Source organism: Delphinus delphis, chromosome 5 (genome assembly GCF_949987515.2).
Source record: "Delphinus delphis chromosome 5, mDelDel1.2, whole genome shotgun sequence".
Classification (NCBI taxonomy): Eukaryota; Metazoa; Chordata; class Mammalia; order Artiodactyla; family Delphinidae; genus Delphinus; species Delphinus delphis.
In genome coordinates, this window is record NC_082687.1 from 35,350,106 (window position 1) to 35,377,090 (window position 26,985).

Consider the following 26,985-nt stretch of genomic DNA (forward strand, 5'->3'; position numbering starts at 1 on the left):
AGATATATATGCCAATACCACATGAAATAGGGGATATTCCAGTTCAGTAGATGTATTTCTACAGGCAAAATCACTGAATGACCAGTCCCTTAAAAGAATATTACAGAAATCATCCAATAAACTCTTGTAAACGAATTGTAAACCTTGAACCAATTACAGAAGCAGGAAGGACACCTACCGCTCCGTGTCTCATCATATGGGTAATTAGCCACAAGGTCTCCTCCATGAAGATTGGCCGAAAGCACAAAAGGAATATCCATAATCCAATGAATGACAGCCTTGGTCTCAGGAGCAAGCTGTATTAAAGATTAGAGATTAAAAGAATTCTAAATGTGGCAGTCATTGGTGGGATCACTTGACAGAAAAGACATAGAAAAGGTAAAAACAACAACAAAAACCGAAAACAACAACTGAAAGCTGGTCATATTCCAAGCACTCTGTGATTGTTTTCGTAGAAAGAAAGGAGCAGCATTCCCCATCTCTATCTTTCTCAGACTTATAAAAAATATTTCGATTTCCTTGAAAGTTCTACTTAAAAGCTGCCAGCTTTTCTTTCTTTGTAACGTGAAAAACAGCATACAAATCACTTACAAATTTGGGCACAACTCCATCTGATCTTTGTTAATAATAATTAAGGATAAGACAAGGAGAAAAGAAAATAGCTGAGCCGCAGAACAGGGTTCTTTCTCTGTGGTGGTGCAACTGAAGAAACATGGTTGATTTTCCTTCCAATTTTTGCTCACTATTTTTCCAATTCCCTTCAACTACTTTAAACATTTTTCCTAAGAAAAAAATTAAATTGGGTCTCTTCCAGATTTCACCATCAAGTAGTTTACTTCGGGATGATCATCTTAAATTTTAAAACAAAGGCAAAAGTTTCAGGAATTCATGTTGTCTTTTGAATGATTCACAGCCCCTCATACCTTGGAAGCAAAACAAAGGAGGAACGAAATGTATACCAAAGAATTAAACTGAGCCAAAAGCTTGATACTTTATGTGATAAGTTTTTAATAGCAACTAGGAAGACTCTCAAACTACCAAGTACCTCTCTGATTTAAAAAAAAGAAAGCTTTTTACTGGAGATGTGATTCATATTGTTCTTTGGGACAGAATAACTAAAAGCATCAGTAGGTTTTGATGGTTTATAATTAGATCTTGTATTTGTATGTCTCTGTTCAGTTTATGAATAGCTCTCACATACACTATTTTATTGAGCTTCACAACATCCCCATTTGATAGGGGATATACATCCCCATTTTGCAGGGGAGAATCTGAGAGTTGGGAGTGTTAATGACGTGTCCAAGTTCAGACATTTAAGATTCAAATCCAGTATATAAACTATAAATCCCACATTGTTTTCAGTATGTCAGCTTTAATGTATCAAAACTATCCTATTTTTCATGTAGGCTACTTCTAATTGTGGAAAAGTGTGATTGTGATTTAGAATAGGACATTGTCTTTATTATTTGTTCGGTTTATCTTATTCTCACTATAAAAAAATATGTTCATTGTAAAAAATGTAGAGGAGATAAACACAAAGGAAATTAATATCATTTATATACCATTTTGTATGCCACCTATTTTGCTCAACAGATAACCCTTTTTCATGTCACTGAATTATTATTTCAATGACTGAGTAGTATCCAATGTATGGACATATTCTTAAACATGGAAAAAATAACAGCTAATACTTATTAAACACTTTCTGTGTGACACACTGAATTTTCACATCCACCCTATGAGATAGGGACTGCACATACCCCCATTTTACTGATGCGTAAAGTGAGACACAGAGAAGTCGGGGAATAGCGTGAGGCCACCTCATTGGGAGTAGTAGGACTGGACTCAAACCCAGCAGTATGGCTCAGAGCTACTACATGAGCACTACTAGGGACCTCCACTTGGTGGAAGAGGAGGAGAAAATAGGAAGATGTTGGTCAAAGGGTACAAACTTTCAGTTACAGAACGAATTAGCTCTGGGAATCTAATGTATCCCCAGATGACTTAATAATACTGTATTGTGTGCTTGAAATTTTCTAAGAGAGTAGGTCACAAGTGTTCTCAACACAAAAGAAAAAAAAAAGATAACTATGGGAGGTGATGGATGTGTTAATTAGCTGGATTGTGGTGACCATTTCACAGCATATACGTATATCAAATCATCACACTGTACATCTTAAATCTATACAATTTTTATGTGTCAATTATACTTCAATAAATCTGTGGGGGGTGGATCGTCAATTGCTGGGTATTGACTTGTTTACTATGAAAAAAAAAATGCTGTGAACACACTTGTAGCTGCACTCTTTGTGCAGATCCACATTTTTTTAAGGGAAATTTCCCTAGAAATGGAAAGAATTGACCAAAAACTAAGCACATTTAGAAAAAAAATTTTTAAATGTATTCCAGACTGCACCCCTGAAAGATACAACAATATACCCAGCAACACTATAATAAACCTGTCATTTGTAATTACTCTTACCAACATGGGATATGCGTTTTTTAAGTCTGTCACTTTGATACATGACAAATGGAATTTTTTAAATTTTCATTCTTTGATTAATAAAACTAGAGCAGTTTTTTTTTTTTTCTTTTTTTTGTCGAGGGGTGTGGTACTCGGGCCTCTCACTGCTGTGGCCTCTCCCGTTGCGGAGCACAGGCTCCAGATGCGCAGGCCCAGCGGCCATGGCTCACGGGCCCAGCCGCTCCGCGGCATGTGGGATCCTCCCGGACCGGGGCACGAACCCACGTCCCCTGCATCGGCAGGCGGACTCTCAACCACTGCGCCACCAGGGAAGCCCTAGAGCAGTTTTTTAAATGTTTAGTGACCATTTAGGTTTATTCTTTGGTGACATGTTTATACATGGTTTAACTGATTTTTCTATTGAAATGCATATTTTCTTATTAATTTGCAAGAGTTGTTTATTTATTAAAAACATTAATCCTCTATCTACTACATATTATAGATATTTTCCAAGTTTCTTATTTGCCTTTCAAATTTAAGAATAATAATAATTAAAATATAAAACATTAAGATATTTATGTTGTCAAATCTACTGATCTTTTTTTATGGTCTTGTCCTTTGCTTTTATATTTCATTCCTTTATTCAAAAACTATTAAGCGGCCACCATATGCCAGTTTTCTATACTGGGATTTAGAAAGTTCTATCCCACTCCAAAAATGACAAATTTACCAAAGTTTTCTTTTACTAGGTTCATACTTTTTATATTTAAGTCATAATACATCTAGATTTTATTTTGATCTATGCTAATATTTGTGAGATGGATTTGTCTCAATTCCATTTATTGAATAATCTATTTTTCCATAATAATCTGAAACACTCCCTTTTCATAAACTAAATTCTTATTACACTTAAATTTATTTCTAAAGTTTAAATTAATTTAAATCAAATCCAGTTTAAATTTTAATTTAAATCAACTTTAAAATAACTAATATAGGACAATTTAATCAAAAAATCTATAACGTTTATGCTTTTTTGCAACGAATTTACGGTTTATTAGGCTCGATTGCTCAAGAATGGCATTAATAGTATATGATATGGGTTTGTCACACATCCTTCTATAATATTCTGTTCAGAAGTTTTTCTTTTACTGCTGAATTCCTTGTCAGTCCTCTTGTTTGTACATCTGCCCCATCTTTCCTATTTATTCAAAACCCAGTGATTGGCTCTGACAAATATTTCACTGAGTTCAGACGAGACAGAAATCTCTGTGGTTTGGAAAATCACTAAGGATTTCAGGAAGGAGGTAGAACTTCACAATGTCTCGGGGGAAAAATAAGGTAGATTTGGACAGAGAAGCAAGCAAATACTCCCTGGAGCGAAGGATAGGTTTGAATGTGAGCTCAGGAGGCAACACCATTCTGCGGCAGACTGTACTCTTGTATTTATTATTCACCTGAAAAGGTTCAAAATGGCATGTTTCCATATATTTATATGTTGATTCATGTGTAAGAAATAATTTTGAAGGACACATACCAAAATGTGAATGGTGGTCATTTAAGAATGCTGGGTAATGGGTTATTTTTCTGCTTATTTATATTTGCTTTATCTTTTTGTTTATAATAAAATATTAATTTTTTAATAAAAAAGTTTTTAAAGAAAATGTTTTTTGAAGCAAATTTAAAGATACAGTCCTGAAATATCACACGCCACAACATAAATGATCCTTGAAAACGTGCTCAGTGAAACAAGCCAGGCACGAAAGACCACATATTATATGATTCCACTCATATGAAGTGGCCAGAACAAGGAAGTCCACAGAAACAGAAAGCAGATTAGTGGTTTAAGGCTGGAGTGGGGGTGGAGGGATAGTGGGGTGATAGCTAAAGGGTATGGGGTTTCTTTCTGAGATGATAAAAATATTCCAAAACTGTGTGGTATTGGTTGCTCATTACCTGTGAATGTACTAAAAACCACTGAATTGTACACTTCACATGGGTGAGTTCTATGGTATGTAAATCATATCTCAACAAAGCTGTTTTTTTAAAAGAGAAAAAGAAAAAAAAAGATACAGTCCCGAATACACAAAGTTGTATGTGGCTATTAGGTTTAGCCTACTGTTAATTCCTATTACATACACTATTGCTAATATTCATGTTACTAGATGTTCAAAAGCAAGCAAGCAAACTCCACAATTGGATAAGTTGAACTCATTTCTCTTTGACTATTAATAGAGTCTTTTAGGCTGACTAAATGCTGAAATCTCCTGGGTATTGTAATCACATATTTAACTAATCCATAGAGAAGGCTTTGGAGCACCTCTTAGATGGAGCCCTTAACAGAATCCAGAGCCAATTATGACCTATCTTTAAAACTTCCATTTAAAGACTGTAAATATGGGCTTCCCTGGTGGCGCAGTGGTTGAGAGTCTGCCTGCCGATGCAGAGGACACGGGTTCGTGCCCCGGTCCAAGAAGATCCCACATGCCGCGGAGCGGCTGGGCCCGTGAACCATGGCCGCTGAGCCTGCACGTCCGGAGCCTGTGCTCCGCAATGGGAGAGGCCACAACAGTGAGAGGCCCGCGTACAGCAAAAAAAAAAAACTACATAAAGACTGTAAATATAACTCAAATGTTATGCTCTATAAGTAGATGGCTTTGGCTCTTAAAATATATCAAAGCTATATTTATTCCATTTTCTTCACCACTCTAGCCATTAAAGACAAGTATTTAATATAATTATTTGATTTAATCACTCTGTTTCCATGCAGTCCAAGCCAAGGCTCATGTACCGAGCCCAGATAATAGTGGAAGTGACCGGGCTGAAGAGCTTGAGAGCAGATGAGAAATGACTTAGCAGGAAGAACTCCGGGGAGCAGGAGAGACCTTGTATTCAGAGAGGTTCGGAAGAGCAAGGAGAGCCTCTGGAGGACTTGGTAAAATGTAAGTTCCTCTCTATCACTCATTCCCATAGCATATACACCCCAGGCTTCTTGATTCAGCAATCACAGGAATCTACAGTTTTTAAAATTGACGTATAGTTGATGTGCAATATTATATAAGTTTCAGTGTACAACACAGTGATTCACAATTTTTAAAGGTTATACTCCATTTGTAGCTATTATAAAATATTGGCTATATTGCCTGTGCTGTACAATATATACTTGTAGTTTACTTATTTATACATAGTAGTTTACCTCTTAATCCATGACCCTTATCTTGCCCCTCCCCCTTCCCTGTAACCACCAGTTTGTTCTCTATAACTGTGAGTCTGCTTCTTTTTTGTAATATTCACTAGCCTGTTCTTTTTTTATATTTCACCTATAAGTGATATCATACAGTATTTATCTTTCTCTTGTCTGACTTATTTCACTTAGCCTAATGCCCTCCAAGTCTATCCATGTTGTTGCAAATGGCAAAATTTCATTCTCTTTTATGGCTGAGTAATATTCCATTGTATATATGTACCACATCTTCTTTATTCATTCCTCCGTTGATGGACACTTAGGTTGCTTCCATATCTTGGCTGTTGTAAATAAGGAATCTGTATATTTAACCCCTGATTCCTACAACCATAGAGATTTTAAAACCACTCTAAGGAAACAGGGAACAGATTGGTGGGTGCCAGAGGCAGGAGGCTGGGGGTGGATGAAATACGTGAAGAGAGTCAAAAGTACAGACTTCCAGTTAAACAATAAATAAGTCCTAGGCATGCCATGTACAGCATAGAGTAGATAGTTAATAATACCGTACTGTATATTTGAAAGTTGCTAAGAGAGAAGATCTTACAAGTTCTCCCCGCAAGAAAAAAAAAGTGTAACTGTGTATGGTGATGGATGTTAACTAGACTTATTATGGTGATCATTTCACAATATATAAAATATCAAATCATTATGTTGTATACCTCAAATTAAATAATGCTATAAATTATATCTCAGTAAATACATACACACACACACACACACACACACGCATACCTACAAACACACACACCACTACAAGGCCAAGAAGGCGAAGTGAGAAAGGGGTGATGTGTAATAACATTAATGAAATATCTACTATGTATCTTGTACTGGGCTGGGTCCAAACACTATCTGTGTCTAATTGACAAAGATGGAAAAAGGAGATGAGCCAGACATGGGCAATATCATCCCGTGATTTAAGCAGGTTTACTGAAGATTTAGTAAAATGTAAACAAATCTTACTTCTGTTCCAGAAAAGAGACTAAAATTTAATTTTTATGCATTTTTTTAATTTTACCTTTACCCAGAAAAAGTATTGACATTGAGACTATTTAAAATAAAAGCTCTAATTTTTTTTAAAGTGCCTTGAACAAACATCATTTTTAAAAAGTATTGCTTAAACTAGAAATATGAAACATCTAATATAAATATGATACAAGTCCCATTGAGGAAGAGGAAGGCAGTGCTGGCTGAAAATGAAGGCACTTACATGAAGGCTGCTAATCTCATATCCTGTCAACGTGAGTTTATTTCTCAATTCTTCTATGATAGGTGACAGGAATTCTTTCTCTCATTCCTTAGTTTTAACAGACAGCATGGGCAAGGGGGAAAGTTTGGGCTGATACCCACACTGGGCTTCCAGAACAGTTTTTCATTTCAGTCTTAGGCCTCACAGGTCATCACACAAGACTACCCTCTTTTCCCCTCTAATTGCCCCTGCCCTTTGCTTTTCCAGCTCTTCCTTCTCCAGGGAAAGATGGTTTAGGGGCTGAGAAACTGCAAATCTGTGACTCAGAAACAGGAGTGTTGGGGCTTCCCTGGTGGCACAGTGGTTGAGAATCTGCCTGCCCACGCAGGGGACACAGATTCGAGCCCTGGTCTGGGAAGATCCCACGTGCCGTGGAGCAACTAGGCCCGTGAGCCACAACTACTGAGCCTGCGCGTCTGGAGCCTGTGCTCTGCAACAAGAGAGGTCATGACAGTGAGAGGCCCGCGCACTGCGATGAAGAGTGGCCCCCGCTCACCGCAACTAGAGAAAGCCCTCGCACAGAAACGAAGACCCAACACAGTCAAAAATAAATAAATAAATTAATTAATTTTTTAAAAAAATAAGAAACAGGAGTGTTTAAGTGAGTCACTTATCAAGTTCTGCCAAAATCCTCAGCCCCTGGCAGCCCTTTTCACAGACCAGTCCCCACTTATAGGCTCAGTCCAGGTTTCTGGGATGAACTTTAAATACAGGCAGGAGAATTTGAAGAATTTTAGACCAATAAGCTGAGACTCCCTCTCTCCTGGATCCTCTACACAGTGTCCCAGCCACGTGCTGAGTGCGTGTCTGGAACTCCAGCAGCTGGTGTTGCGATCTGCTTGCCAGGCTGGACTGCACTCATTCATAATAGGCTTCAAGCCTACTATGAGTCAGACTCAAATAGGAATTCTAATTCCTGTAATCAAGGGACTGAAATCTAGAATCACAAAGAAAAACAGCTGTGTAAACAAATAATAATATAACATCTATAAAGTTCTATACAACTATAAGCACCAGACTGGAAATATATATAAAGAACATAAAGGCAGGCTCAACAGGATCTGTCTGGAGGAGGAGAGGAAGGCTTCACAGAGGAGGTGACATGGAAGGAAAGGGAAGAGCACTGTGAACATAAAGTTAGTAGAAGACAGTATGCTTACGGAGTACATGGCATATCAAAGCCAGATTAAAGAGTGGCTGAGCTGGCAGCTGCCAGCAGCCAAGGGAAACTTGAATGGCCCTGGAACTGTAATAAAATGGAGACACCGTCTTTTCCAAGCTCTCACTTAGGAAAAATACTAGAGGAAGCTGATAAGCCAGAGTTGCATTGCCTGGAAAGACACAAGACGCAGTGGGGGCTGCCCCCAGCAGTCCTTGCCGTTCCTCTGTGATGGGCTCGCCTCCCCTCTGTGGAACTGAAAATAGTGTTCAAACCCAGTGTTTAGTGGGTGTGTGCGTCCATCTGACCTTGTGGTCTGTAACAGAGCACTGAGCAATGACGCTGACACAGCAGTAACAATTCCAGGTCCTGGCCTCCAGCACTTCACATGTACTGGCTCATCCAATCCTCATAACCTCACTATGGGCTGGATGCTATTGTCACGTCCACACTTCGGATGAAGGGGAGGAAGCACACAGTGGTTACAGAACTTTGCAAAACTCACACAGCAAGGACAGAACCAGAATTTGAAGCAAAGTGGCTGCCTCCAGAGCCTCCACACTAAACCATCACACTATTCTGACATTTTGAGTCTTTTCCTTTATCCTCTGGGCGGTGGAGACCCGGCAAGGTTAGGGTTTTTCAGCAATAGAGCAATAATTTGTGTATGAAGATCACTCTGGAGGAATTTGAGAAGACTGAATGGAGCTGGGAGAGGCTGAACCCCAAACAGGAATGGGGGCTCCCTTCCTCGTCAGAGCAAACCACAGGGCCTGAGTTGGCAGAGGAAGGAGAGGCTGAAAGGTGTCAGGAGGCCAAATCGCCAAGGTCTGGTTACATGTGTGGTGAGTGGTGACAGAGACGGAAAAATCAAGGCTTTGACGATCAAGTAAAGGAGAGAATAGTGTTTTCTTAGGGAATGATTTATTTCTGGTCATGCTGAGCTTGAGGCCCCAGGTGTCACCAGATAAAGGGACTCAGTGAGCAGGCAAAAGAGATCTGGGAGAATCTGTATAATGGACAACACTGAAGGTCCAGGAGAGGATGGAAACCCAAGGAGAGACAGGAGGGTAGCAGATGGGACCCTGAAGGCCAGCATTTAGGCCAAGGCAGAAGGAGCAGGGAAAGAAACTGAGGAGTGGTTTGAAAGGTACTAGAAGAGGTAGGAGGAAGTGCAGTTGTGCAAGGCAGAAGAGGAGAAAGTTCTGGAAAATAAGAAAAAGTTCAACAAGGTGGAATGCTGTAGGAGTTGCTAATCAGATGTGCTGATAAAGGGCCTCTAAAGAGGCCAAAAAGACTTTCTAGACAACTGGGTTCTCCCTCCTACCCCTGTCCCTGCCTCCCACTCCCTAAACCCCTGACCACTTCTAGGGGCAGGACTAGTTTCCAGGCCCCAGGCGTCCCAGCCTTGACTTTCACAGCCATAGTGAACTATCCCATACAAGCTTTCACAACACTCCTGTGTCCTTCATTGTGATGAAGATAATAGACATCTTTCCTTAGGCTGGAGGACAGAACCCAGGAAAACCATACATGTTCTTTACCTTTGTGTTTTGATCCACAATTTTCTTCAGATTTTTCAACAGATGATTATTTGGACCACCTTCTTTCTCATTAACATAAACTATTCTGTCCAGGTCAGGAAAGTTCCGGTTCAGATCTATTCCCTGGGCATTGCTTCGACCCACGAACCAGTCCTTCAGCTCACCAGGCTGAAAAAAAAAAAAATCAGAGGAAAATCATCAGTTATTTATTATTATTGTTACCATCTATTTAAGGTCTTCATTAATGGCTTTTAAAATAATTTATTAAGATTATTCATTTCAACAATATCCTCCTACAATGGCATTTTCACTATCTTACTGATATACACATGAAAGTATCAGGTTTAAAGTATATATTATGGATATTTTGAAAATATTCTCAACGAACGATATTTTACATGTCAATAATAATTTTATTTAAAAGATATTCAATATCAAACTGCAAAAAAAGTCCATGTGTGTTAGTAGTAGATGGCATGCCATCTCACAGCATGCCACTCTGTACTTGGTTTAAGTAAAATACTCACTGCCTCTGAAAACCACAGCAACTACTTCTAAATATTCAAAAGAATAAATTACTAGAGAAGGTTAGATGCTTAAAATGAGTTTAACATGAATTGTTTACATATTAATAATATACCTCTCTCTTACCGTCTTCATGAAAATATATGAGCTCTAGAACTTTTGTTTCAACTTTGTAAGTTGAAAATTTTTTGTTCAATTTGAAACCTTTCATTTCACTAATGATATAATCTGGAAATTTAATAAATTTCCAGAATATTCAGTTATATTCCATAATGTAGATTTTCTTGTTTTACTGTTAAATTTTCCTAGATCTCTAATATAGAGATAATACCCATATTCTTAAAGTCATGTAAACTCAGATACCTTAGACTGTGAGGAATCAAAACCTATAAGACAGAAAATAGCAATGACAGTTTTTTGTCTATCCTGTCTTACAGTTCTGAATATCACCTTAAAATAGTCAATAATTTAATTCTCTATGTTACTAGAATTTTTCTCTCATAACTTTAGAAATTATATCAATATTATACTTACAGAAATTCACTGTCTGGTCACTTGATCTTTTATTTTTAAGGTACAAAACAACTTCTTAACTATAGATTAACATACTAAATATATGCTTTAATATGTTCCCGTAAAATAAGAAAATTATTTCAAACTGTAGAAAATAAAATGTCCTCCATCCCTGTCTAAACAAAAAGGGAGCACACTTAACTGTGAAAACATAATTACTTCTCAGCTTCTCTAACAGTTAAAATGTATTAAATTAATTTTGATTTGTAGATAGGAGGGTTTTGTTTTGATTTGTTTGTTTCTTTTTACTTTACACATCACATATAGATAAGGATTATACATCAGTGAAACATTGGCCAAAAATCCTCATTCCTTGATTTCAGTAGAGGGCGCTATGATATCGCCTCATTCAGAGACAGCAATGGCCTCACTCTTCAATACATGGCAGTAGATAGTTTTCAAACTTCTAGATTTTTAGGAAGAAATTTACCTAGTCACACACATGAATGAATAAATATGATTCATTTAACAACGAAAACAAAACATTAATTTAATATTGACTAACAAAATCTCTCATTCACGATCTCTGCTGAAGAAACCCTCGCCCACCATCCCTTACCTTCTGCACTTTTTCCTTACCAGCAAATTAAACACCATATCACTTATACCCGCCCCTGCACTATCTGTAAGCTTCATGTGAGCATATATTCCTTATATGTGAGCATATATGTACAAACCATTAAAAAAAAGCAAGCATGCCCTGTTGTGAGCTGGCCCACACCCACCTGAGATGCTGCCTTCTCAAAGCCATCAGGGTTGAGGGAGGGCATGATGTGGATCCGGGTGTTGTGGATCAGCTGGACGATTGTCTCATTCCCCTTTTGGTATTCGTTGCACAGGTACTGGGCCAGGAAAACCAGCAGTTCCCGTCCAACAGCCTCATTGCCATGCATATTCCCAATGTATTTAAATTCAGGCTCACCTAAAAGCGCAAAAATAGATAGTATGGAGACTTTTTCTATCGCACCAAAGAGAAGGCAAATGACATAGTGTAAAAAGTATTGTATAGTTACCAATTTATTACACACAGCTGATAACTTCTTTGCCCTCCACAGCTGATGCCTAAGAAATCTGTGCTAAAAATAAAATACTCCAAATGCCCCTCTGTCCTTCTAGTTCTCTCTCCCCAGCTTCCCACTTGTTATGCAGTGAATTATGCCCCCCAAAATCATAGGTTGAAGCCCTAAGTACCAATGTGACTGTATTTGGAGATAAGACCTTTAAGGAGGTAATTAAGGTTAAATGAGGTCATAATCCAGAAGGGTTGTTGTCCTTATAAGAAGAGGAAGAGACACCAAAGATTCTGTCTCTCTCTCCACATGCATGAATAAAAGGCCATATGAGGACGCCTCAGGCAGGCAGCTGCCTGCAAGTCAGGAAGAGAGGCCTCATCAGAAACTAACACTGCAGGTGCCTTGACCTTGGACTTCCATCTTCCAGAACTGTGAGAAAATAAGTGTCTGTTGTGGTATTTTGTTATGGCAGCCCGAGCAGACAAATATACACCCCCCCCCCATAACTAATAATAGTACATCGTGTGCATCCTACCATTAAACAGTGAACTTTCATGTTTTCTTATTTAGTCCCCACCAAACAGCTAAAAATAGGTATTATTACCCATCTGTATTTTAAGGTGAGCAAACTAAAGTTCAGACTGCTTGAGAGGCCTGACTTCAGTTACACAGCCAATGAACCCAGGATTCAAATGCTGGTCTTCTCATTTAGTTAAAAATCTACTTTTTTTCATTCTTTTTTAAACCATAGTGACTAAAAGCATTAACTTCTAGAGCCAGACTGGGTAGTTTCAAATCCTGGCACCAATTCTTACTGGCTGGCCTCAAGTAGTTACTTCAGTTTTCTGTGGCTCTGTTTCCCCATTTATAAATGAGATCCTAGATTCTACCTCATAAGATTATTATAAAGTTAAATAATGAGTGTCAGTGCTTAGAACAGTGCCTGGCAAAAAACAGTGCTATGTGTTTGCTATTTTTTTTAATATTATTATTATTACATCACATTGTCTTGTCATTGTAAGGTGCTTTACCATACATAATCTAGTTTTCTCTTTATAACAGTCCACTAAAATACAGGAGACAGATAGTTTTATTATCATTATTGTAGAAATGCAGCCAAAGAGGATAAATTTTGCCAAAGGCCCCAGAATTCAAACATAAATCATGCTGCCTATCCCATTGCATTTTAGGAGGAGTAATAAAATTGCAGAGCATGGCAGCAAAATAATCTTTTTTTTTAATTTACAGAGATGTTTAATTAGCTTTATTTACAGAGCAGAGATTATTTTGTCTCCAATGGTGCCTAGATAACATCATTAGGCAAGAATGCCAGTTTAAAAGAAATCTATGCAGAATCCTAAAAATAGCAGACGTTGACGCTCCTCAAGAAGGGTCAAGCTCGACTATATCAGCAGCTCTATGTCTCAGTTACTCAGAAGCAATTCTGCTGCAGTCTCTACATCCCAAGATTTTGAAGACAAGGCCACTATTACTGCATTCCTATCAAAGCCCATAGCACATAGGTTTTCTATTTTTTTGGTGTATTCTGGACTAGAAACTGGTGCTCCAGCATACACATGTGCCCCAAGTCAAGCTGTCTGTTTGAACATTTCGGGATTTTGTTTGTACTGATTTGCTACTACTGCATCTTGTGGATCTTCTGGTTCTGCAGCTGCCAGTAGTGCTTCTAATGACAATAATACCGTGCGGAGAGTCATTGCTGCTGCCCATTGATCTTTCAGGATATTCAAACAAATAGCCCCTGTGATGGAACTAATATTAGGATGCCATATTTTAGTGATAAACCGGACCTTAGGGGGATTAAATAGATATGTTTCTGGTATTTTAATCTCTAGTTGATATCTTCCTCCTTCATATGGTGTGTTTGGAGGTCCTGCTACTTCTCCTCTTAATTCTGTAAAATTCTCATCTACAAGATCTACTTTAGTTTGATTTTTGCTCGTCTCCTCGCTCTTCAGCACCTCCTTGAACTCCGGCTTGATTCGCTGCACCGCGATGTTGGCCATGTCTCCCACCGCAGCTGATTCGTGCCCGCCTCCTCCGCCACCACTACGACCGCCGCCACCTCTTCCTCCACCGCCTCCTCCCTCGGCGATTCACACCCGAGCACACGAACGCTGCCAATACCACCCCTGCCGCCGCGCTCTCCTGAGTGTGCAATCACCTCCGCACCCGGCCCCCAAAATCCAAAATAATCTTAATTAATCCTATTGTTCTGCTCCTTTCTGCTTCATCCACCCAAAAGACCCAATTTCTGCAGTGAACAAGATCCTCCCATTTACAAAATCACTAGGACTGCCCACCCCTGGTTAAAAAAAAGAAGTTGGAATTATCCTTCTCTTAGAAATGTTACCTAAATATTCTTTGCATGAGATTTCTGGGTGTGTGATTTGAGTGACCGCCAGCTGCAGAGACCATGTCCTGTGTGACCTCTCAGCCTGAGCTGAAGCTAATCTTAATCTAAGGATCAGGTGGGAGCAGGGTCAGGGCTGTATTTATATGTCCCTCATTTTTCACTTAGAGGGAAAGAAAGTCTCACTTAAACCACCTCCAGAGACACGCGCCAAAGGTATGCATGTGGGAAGAGATGTTTTCTTTGTTTCTGATTTCAAGTCATAATAATCTTCCTCCTTTCTGTCAAACTCACCCCTTCAGTGTGTGTGTTAGTGGGATGGAGGCACAGGGGACACTGCACCAGTCCACTATGGAAGAAAGCAAGAGACCAGGAAGCCAGTGGGGTCTCAGAAGCCTGCCTCCCAAAGTTATTAGAGAAGATTGCAGTGTTGGAGGCTTTCTGGTCCTGCTGCTTTACCCCAACACAACTTTGGAGCTTTCGTCACTCAAAAGAGCTTGGCCCACAACTCATAATGAGTACGTGAGCACATTGAAATTTCCTATTATTCCTCTGGATTGAAAAACTAAAATTCTTTAATCACTTGAAGGAGGAATAGCAAACTCATAGTCACACAGCTAAACTTAGCATCCCAGTGTTTTGTTTGGCTATCAGAGACTATCTTGTGTTTGAATTTGAATGCTTGGGATAGAGCGTGCTTTTTCCAGTCTGCCACAGGCCGTGCCACTCCATATCACTGCTTTATTTATTTATGTTTCCAGAGTCAGAAAATTTCCAATGTGGTTTTGCTTCCTGCTCTGTAGGAAGTCTCAGGAACCAATCTCCCCAATATGTCTATTATATTTGTAAGGAGGTAGTAATGACACTAGCAATGCTTTAGGTTGACATAAAGATAGACTCTAAAGGTCATTTTATAGAAGATATTAACTTGTGGAAATAAAGTACAAGGCATATATGAGTTAGCAAAAGAAAAGGAAAGTGTATTTTTATACACTTCCTCTGTCTTAAGGAACAAATTAGATCGCTAGATAATACTGTCACCAGAATACAGAAGGGCTGTGATCTTTTAAGGTGACTGACACATCTTGTGAGTTGGGGAAGAGCCACAGTTTAAATACAGCCTTTGTTGAATGTATGCAAAGCCCAGTGTCAGACACTATAGGGACCCCGAAAGCAAGTAAAGCAGCATTCCTGAACTCAGGGAACACAGGGTCTGGAGGAGGGCGCTGACATGCGAACAGTGTTTATGAGGGAGGCAACCATGCAGGAACTTTGGATCCACAACCAACCAGCTTCAAGGCTCCAAAATGAAATGTTACCACCACCTCTCTGGCCTCTCTCTGGCCCTTTATCCTCCCAAAGCCAGAGCTATCTTTTCAAAAGATAGTTCCCTCTACCTGAAAATCCATCAGTTAACTTCCCACTGGCCTTCACCATAAACACCAAAGTTCTCCATAGTGTTAGAGCAGGCAGGTAACTAGGTGTGAGCAGAGAAAGGGGGGCAGGGGCCAGGTGGCAGGAAACCACGCCTCTTGTAAACAGTGCGGGTTCACGGGCAGATAAAGAAAAGCAGGAACTTCCAGACTGAAAGGAAACCACACATTTTGGGGTTATAAGTGTCCTGGAAACAGACAAAGAAAGGTGGGAAAAGGCAGGAATCTCCAGTGTCTGAATGTAACCTGTTGCTCATTATGCTCTCATTACAATAAAATTAGCCTTGCAGATAAGAAATTCCCATCACGCACCAAAGCTATGACACTTCCAATCAAAGCTAAATAAGGACAGAAATCCCTCCTCCCCTTGGGAAGGTGGAGCTGGGATGAAAATCAGGGAAGACGACCCCCAAACCTCTCCTTCCCCAGTGAAATTCCACCCCTTCATTTGTATGGCCCTCATAACTGGCTTGCCAAAGAAACCCAGGGCAGCTCCTTACCTGTCTGCCCACTCTCCCTCTGAGAGCGTATTCTTTTTTTTTTTTTTGCGTATTCTTGCTTATATAAATTCTCACTTTACTTTCTTAACCTCCCTGTCTCCTTTCTGAATTCTTTCTGTGAGGAGACAAGAACCTTACTTTCACAAGAACAATAGGATCTCTAACCCCCAAGGGGCCTGGCCTGAGGACCTCTCATCTCCTGAAGCACCATCTCCTCTCCAGTCTTCCAGCCACACCTCCTTCAGCACAGGGCTCTTCTGTGATGCTGTCTACTCCTCACATATATTTTGCCCTCTCATCCCTCTGATCACAGATAACTATGGTTTCCTTAAAGTATCTTTCATCCAAGTCCAGTTCCTCTGTTATTTTTAATACCTCAGTTGGAAAATGTACATTAATCAGTGTGATTATGTGCTTAATCCCCATCCCACACTGTATGTAGTGGGATGGTGTCTATGTCAGCTCATGTGTGTATCACCTGTGCCTGGCATCTATGCAGTGAGAGCACAGATACATCAGTTAAATAAATTCATGACTAAATGAATAGAGGAATGGTCTTTTCCTAAATCCCATGCTCCCAGCAGCATAGCTGAGAGTAGAGCTTCCCCTTGAGATGTTCCTTTCTGGAACAGTGAAGGGAATAACTGAATAACTGAAGGGGGCCTGAGGCAGTGTCAGGGAGGCTGCGCCCCGAGTCCTCAGTGCTTGTTGCCCCATCCCGCATTCTCAGACAGGAATGGAAATTCTTTGGGGAGGAAGGCAGCAGTGTTGTGGATAGCTGATTTCCCAAAAAGATTAATCTCCATGGTCACAGAGAACCATAAAGCTCTCCAGGCATACACTTCCCTAAGGCTATTTTTGTTGTAAGGTCTAAACAAAGGGTTCTGAAAAGACTTTGCCTTCAAAATGTTTAATCCAGAAATAGAGATAAAATGGAAGATTTTGGAATAAGCCTCTCGCTGTCAATTTACTTTCAATTTGTTTAACAAAGGGGTGACAGCTTTTCCTCAGCACTTAATTTTCTTTTCTGTGGCTATAAAGATGGAGTTTACAACAGGATGACATATGCATTCCTGTTTATAGTGTCTGCGTGGACCAGATGCCAGGTTTAACCAAGACGTCATTCCTTGTGTTTATAACTGGTGACGCACATGTACCCAGGCACTGGCTCATCTCTCTCCTGGCAACGGGAGGAAAAGGCAGCAGGCACTCTTCCTAGTACACTGGGGGACAGTTGTTTTTACCTTCATCTTACTTTCCTCACTATCTTTTTACAAAGTAGTTACCCTGTTCCTGAGGAATCACACTTGCACAGCCTGCATCACATTGGCTCAGGAAGTACAGTTTCCCTGTTGCACCAATTTTTCCACAGTTTTGTGTAACTATCAGTTTTCCAGTCACTTCACATGGCACACAGTCATCAGTCAAGCTAGCATTAAAAGACAATCAACTCACAAACCACATTCAGCCTGGCTGGGCTGCGTTTCTATCTTCCTCATCTGTGCCGTAGAACGATCAATGTACCTCAGTGGATCTGTATTTTCTTCATCAGAACAAGATAAGAATAACTGATAAGACTTTTTAAACATAAGATCCAAACTTTTATTGAAGTCAGAAATAATAAATCCCCACCTGGAGCAAGCAAATAATTTTAAATTCCATACTTGTTGTAACTCTTAATTTGCCCGTTGTGTATTGATGTAATTTGAAATAACTAAATCAGTAAGGAGGGAGATGGGGAGGGGAAAAAGGGAGGGAGGGAGGGAGGGAGGGAGGGAGGGAGGAATTAATTTCTATTGCTTTAAAAATAAAACATAAGTATTTTACACCCCAGAACCCCACACCCTTAGGCTCAGCATTTGAGGCAAGTCTGCAGCTGACAGCAGACTGGCAAAGCCCCCAAATGGGAGAATTAATGGTCTCAAAGTGACCAGAGACTCTGAAGCAGAATCCATACTCAATAGGTTGATCCTGAAAAAAATGATCAAATAAAGGGGCAAAAGTAAAAAAATAATACTGTCTGCCTTTCCCACAAAAAGCAAAATTTACTTTCACCTCCTTATTTGACCCAATTAGTCTCTCTAATATTTTCTCCTCCTCTAAATAGCTAACAAACAGGCTGACTATTGGGTAGAGTAATTGATCAGATAAATTTAAGGTCCCTTTCACATCTCAGAGTCAATTATTCAATGACCTTATATGGGAAGAAAACTGCAGAGGGAAAATATCTAATGGAAAATGAGATAAATGTGAAAGTGGGTGGTAAATTGTGAAGTTCTATCTAAGAGGTATAGCATCATTATTTAGAAAATATAAGTAGATTAAGGGTATTTTAAGAAAGAACTTGATCATAGTAACAGAACCCTTCATCTTTCATCCTGTAAACAGAGATGAAACTCACACTGAGATGAATCCTCCAACATCAAATTATTGCCAAAATATAAGTTCACTAACTCATTCGAAGTGTATATACTTAACTCACTGATTACATAATTCTTAGAGCTAGGGACAATTTCAAAATATATGTTCCTGGCACATGTAATATACTAAACACATTGCTGAACAACTATAGCATCTAAAAACAAAACCCCATTTCTCAAAGATATCATGGTAAAATGCTCTCATAACCAATGATTTTGAGAAACTGATAAGCAGTTACGCAAGCAGCACAATCACTGAACTGACTTGATTCACAAAACACTGGGCAAGCAAGTCAAACACACCTTTGGAACAGATGGACCTTTTAATCGATGACGTTCCTCCCTCAGTTGTGAAACTGGGGTTAAGACATTAGTGCTGATAATGGTTTCCACTTGTTTGACATTCTAACATATTATAGCCTGTAAATCATTCTTGCAGAATGAACCCTGCAAGTTTCCTAGAACTCGTGGACAAATACGTCATAAATTGGTTCCTGTTTTAGCACATCTTAGCAACCTTAAATGCTGAGCAAATTCCTAAAAGAAATGCAAATCTTCAGGGTCCAAAGAAACAATGGAAGAGGATGGGTATGCTTTTAAAAAACGATTCCTCTTCTACAGAAGAGATGAGGAGCAAATAAAGAAGGGAGAAAGAGAAACCAAGGAAAGGAAAAGTATAAAAAACAGCTGCAGAAGAAATTACAGAATTAGAAGATTATATTATCTCCCCTCACTCCCTCCTTCAGAGTAATATTTTTAAATAATTAAATTAAATGACATCTTGAAAGGGAAACCTGATTTTTAATGGTCAGTCAATATAGAATACATTACAGAATTATTCTGTAGAGATGCATTACAGAATTGTTTTTGAAAATATTATGTATTAGCCATTACACATAATTTTAAAGTTTTCTTACATATGACATCCAGAATGTTTCTAGTAATATTCTACTTGAAGAGGGTAAACAAAAGACCAGAAGATATTTCTAGCCATACAAGTCCATAAAACAATATAAGAGTTCTAATATTAATGAATACGTTCAATTTTTTTTAATTAAAATGTTTGTTTTCATATGAGTATGTCAGATACAGTGAGAAGCTGGTAAATGTTTAACAACCAGCTCTGATCTGTAGCATATGCCAATTTCCATGGTGTAAATATTCCTACCATGGCCAATTTGAAGCTATCTATATGAGGTCAATTAGCTCACAAATTTACTGAATAGTAAAAATAGGTCTCCTAAGCCAGTACAAGCCTACTCTAGCACACCACTGGACAGCAATTATTTGGGATGTATGGCTCCCAGTTTCCTCATAAGTTCTCCAGAAGGGGAATCTGAAGTCTAGGATATTTGAAGACTTTTCAAACACATGATAAGAAATATAATCAGATTAGTCTCTACTCTACTGTCTTTCTTCATGTTTAATTTTATACAGGAAGAATTAAAAGAGGTTTGTTTGGGTTTTTTTTCTTGTATTGATGTAGAGCTGTTTTCCTAAGCACTGCACCATCATCCATTCATTCTAGGAGGAAGGGAAGATAGAGAGAAGTGGGGAATTTTTTTGGTTGAGTTAATTATCCCAGAAGGGACTAATGCACTGGATTATATCACCCTTTGCTCTAAATCTGCCCATAATAAATCAATGCAAAAAATTTAACCTAGTCAATAGTTTTTCTAAAATATTTATCAGCAGTTTCACATTTTCAAAGTTCCTCTGTTCTTCCTACAGTCTTGACCTATAAGGCTATCTTTACAGTGGAAAAGGTAATATAATTTCTGTGCCCACTCACAGAAATCAGTTATTTAAAATTAGTAACATGGGGCTTCCCTCGTGGCACAGTTGTGGCAAATTCAGGGGACACGGGTTTGAGCCCTGGTTGGGGAAGATCCCACATGCCGCAGGGCAGCTAAGCTCATGCACCACAACTACTGAGCCCACGAGCCACAACTGCTGAGCCCATGTGCCACAACTACTGCAGCCCACGCGCCTAGAGCCCATGCTCCACAACAAGACAAGCCACTGCAGTGAGAAGCCCGCGTACCACAACAAAGAGTAGCCCCCGCTCGCCGCAACTAGAGAAAGCCCGCGCACAGCAATGAAGACCCAATGCAGCCAAAAATAATAAATAAAACAAATTTTTAAAAATTTTTTAAATTAAAATTAGTAATATGAAACACTTTATAATTACTGAGGAGAGACTGCCTACAAAAGCCTTTAGATTCAGAAAAATCTTTAAGAGCATCTTGAAGTGAACACAGAGAACTTTTAATACAGAAATAAGATATGGCAGAGATTATTTTAATGATGTAGTTTCATGATAGATTATCTTTCTGTAATACTAATCACAGAATTGCTTTAAAGCACTGCAACAGTTATGGATCTCCCCAAATGCTTGGCAGGATGCCTTTGTACACTCATTTACTAAAGGTGGCTTTTGGACCTTAAAGCATCCTTCAGAAATATTAATTTCTAGTTATTAATTTCTAGTTATATATTATTTTAGATAACTCTCTTAAAAGATTCTGCTTTCACCAGTATTCTTATCAAATAAAATAAAATGTAAAGTTAAATTTATCTAAGAGGCCAGGAACAGAATTAAATGAACTGGCACTAGAAGAGAGGAAACAGGAAAGGACCCAGTTTCAGACAAGTGATTATGATTCAGGTCTTTGCCAACTCTCTCACTAACGTATTTGGTTGTGACTGGTATGTTTATTCTGGAAAACAATGCTTATGAGGAACTCTTTTTGTAGCTTGAGAAGAGAAATTTAGGTGCAGCGTCAAGTTTCTGAAGGTTGAAGTTTAAGTTTCCTAAGGTTGTTATGTGGGGAAGGATTTGACTCTGCAAAAGTCCAAGGACAAAACTAGAATTGAAACTAGAAGGTTCAGAGAGAGAGCATTTAATACAGCTGAAGAACAAACCTTCTTTCAGCTAGAGCTCTCGGAAGACAGAATGGTTGCAATGAAGTCATTAATTCCCCTGGAAGGCACAAAGCTATCTCAGAGATACGGTATAGAGGTTGGACTGGATGGTCTCTTAAAACATCCTATGATTCCACTGAAACAGGACCTTTGACAAACTATTGGTACTCAAGCTTCTAAACTTGTCCTATACAAATCATAGCCCTCAATACATGATAGTTGACAATTTTGATAGTTCTCTGAAACAGAGAAAATGGTGGATCATCATAGTGAACTAAGACATGATTATGAAATGTAATGGAAAAGCACGAGTCCATTTCTACCAATCATCTCTCTTTATGCCCATGAATAAAGAGCTCATCTTACTTCAAAGATAAATATTTGAGAGGATGAGTAAAGTGAAGTCATCAGAACCTGTACAGATGGAATATGACAAGCATTTCTAGCAGACAAGGATGAATGAAGAAGAAAAACTTCAATTTGCTAATAAGCAGATAAAGTAGTAGCACAAGTAACTACCTAAAGCAAAATCAGCAATGTAAAAGCTTAGCTGAACAATCTCTCCCCAGAAACTCCTTGGAACTTTCTTTTTAACTCTCTCAGGAATAACTGAAAAGTCAAATTTATTTGTCAAAACATCTTCAAGATGTTATTTTTTGCAATATCATAACTAAAGACTTGCAGTGCTAAATATATACCAGTCTCAGCAGAAGTGGGCAACATAGTAGAATCTTCAAAGATGAGTAAAGGGCCAAATGGAGTCTGGTCTCTGTGCTGCCTCAATACCTAGCTGGTGATGACTCACCTGTGGGAGGACTGAGTCTACTCCAGGTCTCCCTCCAGGAGATTACTCCATACCAGGGCATGCATGAAGTATCCTCTTTTTTCAAAGATTTTAAAGAAAAGTGTGCTGACTTAACAGCTCTGTAGGTCAGAATCATTTGTGGACTTCCTATACATACAGATTTCTGAGCTCCGTTACCAAAGATCATACTTCAAAAGGTCTGAGAAGGGGCCTGAACACATGTATTTTTTAAAGGATCTAGAGGTGATTCTGATGCCCTTCCAGGATTGAGAAGGAGTGGTTAAGGAGGTAGGTGCAGGGAAAGTCTAAAGGTAGAGAGGAGGTCAATAATGCCAGCAGACAGGTGGGAATTCCAACAGCCAATTCCGTCAGGATACAGCCTGAGTAGGGTGTTCGTTCTTAACAATTTGCAGGTCGTGGACTTTTTTTGAGAAGTTGATTTAAACAAAACTATGAATTCTCTTCCCCCACATTTGCAAGGAAAAAAAATCCACAAAATTATGCGAAGATCTTACAAACTTAAGGAATATTATACTAAACAGTTATGTGCCAAGAAAGAGGGGAAATCATAGCCACCATAAATATCAATCTCTTACACAGGTTTCTTTTCTGTTCCAGACAAATAGGAGACTATTGCATGCACTTCCTTGCTGCACGTGGAACATGGCAGCACAGCAGCAACTTGGCACTGTTTTAAAACGTTGGGGAGGTGCAGAGCATGGATTTTGGTGAGACCAACTTGGGTTTGAATTTCAGCTCTAACATATCTAAACTTCTGCAAGCAACCCCTTCCCTGAGCCCTAGTATTCTTTTCTATAAATTGGCTTACTAAAACCTCTTTTGTCGAGTTGTTGAGGATTAAATGAGAAAATATAGACAAGACATTCTGCACCATGCCCAACAAATAGTAGGTAACCAATAAATGGAAATAATATTGCCCATGACCCACGCTGTTATAATATGAACAATCTTCTCTACTCAAGGCATATAGAAGCTAGAAGCTTCCAACAGGAATATGAGGTGCGTTGGGATCTTTCAAAGAGCTATGGAATGTAAATGGGTTTGGAAAACTAACCAGTCCTTCCAGGAGTGTAGATAATAATTTCAGCCTAGTGTCAACCTATCCCATATGGCAGGCTCCTCGAGCTTGGACGTGCATGTGAATCACGTGGAGATCCTGTTAAAATGCAGATTCCGATTCAGTAGGTCTGCAGTGGGACCTGAGAGGCTGAAGCTCTAATAATCTCCTCAGAGATACTGCTGCTGGTCTATGGACCACTCTTTCAGTGTAGAAAGACTATTTGAAACCTCTAAAATCAAGAGTAGTGGAGAGAAAGAGCAAGAGAGACTGACTTTTAAATAACAAAAAACCCTTTAGAAACTTGAGTGCTTCTTCTTATTGTTGGGTTACTCCAACCAACCTGTGTCCCTACCTCCCCAAAGGGACACAGCATAATTCTGGAGGCCATGACATGGCCTTAGGTCTAAGATTCACAATAAATGCTAAACTGCATGACCAAAAAAGTATCTGCTGGAGTACACTGAACCCAATGTTAGATGTGGGAAGATGATAGACTATTACAGGGCTTACTGAAATAACCCTATAATGCTCCGGAACTATTCAGATCATAGGAAAGTACACTGCTCTTCTCGATTTTAATATCAATGTTTACACTTTAAATATACATTAAATAATTATACACAGGGTTAAATTTTTATTATAGTTATGAATAAATTGAGTAATTAGAGTCATATAGGATTATGTACTATCATATTTTTATTTTGTTTATAGTTCTCTCACTAAAGTACTTTCAAGATTTTCACTGATTGAAACTATTCTAATTTTACCTCCCACTCCATCTCACCCATTTTCTGCTACCCTTTTTATTTCTTCGGAGACTAAGATAAAACCTATAGAGAATTTGTGGGGGTTTTTTTGCAATGAAGAGAAGAGGTAAAATAAGGGACAAAATCTCATACGAGGTCAAGTAGACAACTAAACAGATACACGTGGCCCCCAAAAGACTAGAGATTTCTGATCTTGTAATATTTTATATTAGTTTGTATCGATATTAGTATTTTAACTTTTCCTTCCCTTAGGGATTCTTTTATGTTAATTTAAATAAATGTTCTACAAGTATTCAAAAGTAAAAATAATATTGAAATGTTCTGCTAAATAAAATATAAGCCACATGGCTTCAATGAAGAAATAAAGACAATGAAGAAATAATGTCCTAAATATTAACTAATCATCTTTAATTTCATGTGATCACAAATAAACCATATCTAGAATCCCAAAATGTCAACAAAGAGTTTTATATTGAACCTTATTATTGTTTTTGCTATCATTGTTTTTATTCACAATTCTTTTAAAGCTATTTAAGATTTTGTATTTGGATGGTTTGAGATATCTTGTCAAAAACAGTCTTACTGAAACATTTCTTGGTGAACAAAATAAAGTTGTCTGCTTTCAAGTTTAATGATACAAATCATCATGTGTATCAAAATTTTCCATTTAAGAAGATTTTCTAATTGCTTAACAGCTCAGAAAAAGAAAAATAACTGTATCCCAAGCCCAACAAGAGAAAGAATTTCTTTTCTGGGAACATAATTAAATAACAACAACAAAAAAAAAACAGAAAAATTGCACATGAAATTGCATGAAATCAAAACAAACAAAAATGTATACAGTTCTATCTACGCAGATAGATAAGTATATTTCAATAGCTTCTTCCAAAAAGGTTATAGCAATTCACACGCCCATAAGCAATGTAAGACAGTATCTGTTTACCCATACCATGGCCAGCAATGGAGCTTATTGTCTGTTTTTAATTTTAATAATAATTTCAATTTCATTTTAACTTGTATTTCTTTTATTAAAGAAGTTGAACCTTTTTCCTATATTTCATTCATTTGTATTGGCCATCTGCATTCCATCATATGTATCTTGCTTAATTGCAAGCTTTGCCTATTTTCTATCATGTTTCTGTTTCTCTTATTTTTTATAGAAGCTCATAGTACATTAAGTACAAGTTTCTAGTTTATCATGCAGTCTTGTAAATATTTTCAGTCTATAATTTTAATTTTTTACTTTTTGTCATATATTTTCCCACATAAAAATTCCTAATTTTGCTAGTCAAAAACTATCCAACTCTTTTCTTAAATGGCATCTAGATTTTTCTTCTCTTTTAAGAAAAATTAAACAAATGTAATCCTAAATTTTCTTCTATTACTGTATCATTTTAATTTTTGCATTTAGATCTTTATTCCACTTCCATATATGAATATGATGTGAGGTAGTGTTTATCTTATTCCAGATGGAGGCCAATTACACCAACATCATTTTCCCCCTGAATTTAAATTATACATTTATCACAAATTAGATTTCCATATATACTTTAGTCTATTTCTGGATGTCTTTCTATACTACTAGTTATTTCTTTCTGGACTTTACACCATGCTGTTTTGATTAGATAATCTTAAAAGTATATTTTAACAGTTGGTAAGACAACATAATTTTCCTTTTCCAAGATTTTCTCTAGAATTCTGATACATTCATTCTTTCACGTAAAAGTGGAAATAATTTCCTTCATAAGGAACATAAGACTCTGGCTGGAATTTCATTAAAAATGCACATTCATTTTGGAAGAATTACTATATTCATGATTACTAGTTTCAGAATTACTATTTCACGATTTTAAGTATTTCTGTGAATTCAGTTTCCATTTATTCAACTCCTCTCAATAAAACTGTACATCCTTCTTCACATAGAAGCTGCGCCTTTCTTGTTAAATCTATTCATGGATATATAACTGTGAAAGGAATATTTTTCCAATACGATATGTAACTTATTATTGCTACTATTTTTAAAAAACTGTTAACTTTTTTGTTGTTTCTTTTATTTTTTCAAATGCAAAGAAAATGTCAAAATCAACAAAAGAAGGTAGGGAATTTTCAAAGCTACAAGCAAAAATTAACCACTAAGATAGGAAATATTAATAAAATATAAATTCTGTTGAGTCTGAAACAAAAAAAAGATAAAAGAAATTTACATACTATTAGAAAAAAGGAAAAAGAACTATAAATGTAGACAAAGTTAAAATAACTTTTATTAGTAGTAAAAAACCAAAGCAACAAAAGATAAATAAACAAGTGGGACTACATCTAACCTGTGACCTGTTTTCCCCACTTGGTCATCATCACCCCCAAAGCTCCATCTCAATCAACAGTTATTTCTCTTTCTAATACATTTCAAATCCAACTGGGTGGCCAGCTTAAGAAAATGCAGTACTCCTCCAAGGGGTTAAAAATGCAAGCTCTGGAGGCATACAGGCTAGATTTTTATCTGCATTCCATCATTTACCAGCTGGGAGACTTTGGGCAAGGTATTTATCCTCTGTACCTCAGTTTCCTCAACTCGGATGCAGGAATAACAATACTACTACTTCATAGGGCTACTGGGAGGATTAAATTAGAAAATCTGTTAAAAGCACTTAGCATAATGGCTCGCATGTAATAAATGCCCCAAAAGGTTAACTATTTGATAATGATGATGATGATGACGAAGAGGAGGGAGGATAGACGGGAGAAGAAGGAAGAGAGGAAAAAGGAGGAAGCACTCAGAAAACTGTCTGCTAAATTCTTTGGTCTGACTTCTACATGGAAGACACTTCCAATGACTCTTACCTGCTCCTTCTCATAATTCCTAGAGAACCTTCAAAATGATCCAAACCCCAAGAGATGCTCACATCTTTGTACTTAAG

The 26,985-nt window shown here is 38.1% G+C and overlaps 1 protein-coding gene and 1 pseudogene across 1 annotated transcript in view; both read right to left on the reverse strand.

Annotated features, from left to right (window-relative positions):
* Positions 1-26,985, reverse strand: part of CPE (carboxypeptidase E) — a 112,384-nt gene that overhangs the window by 21,755 nt on the left and 63,644 nt on the right. The window contains exons 2-4 of the mRNA XM_060012184.1: positions 11,478-11,674; positions 9,655-9,822; positions 175-296 (exon numbers count right to left, since the gene is read on the reverse strand). Coding sequence (XP_059868167.1) covers positions 175-296; positions 9,655-9,822; positions 11,478-11,674 — 487 coding nt within the window. The remainder of the gene's footprint in view (positions 1-174; positions 297-9,654; positions 9,823-11,477; positions 11,675-26,985) is intronic.
* LOC132425836 (ubiquitin-conjugating enzyme E2 K pseudogene) lies at positions 13,170-13,833 on the reverse strand (annotated as a pseudogene).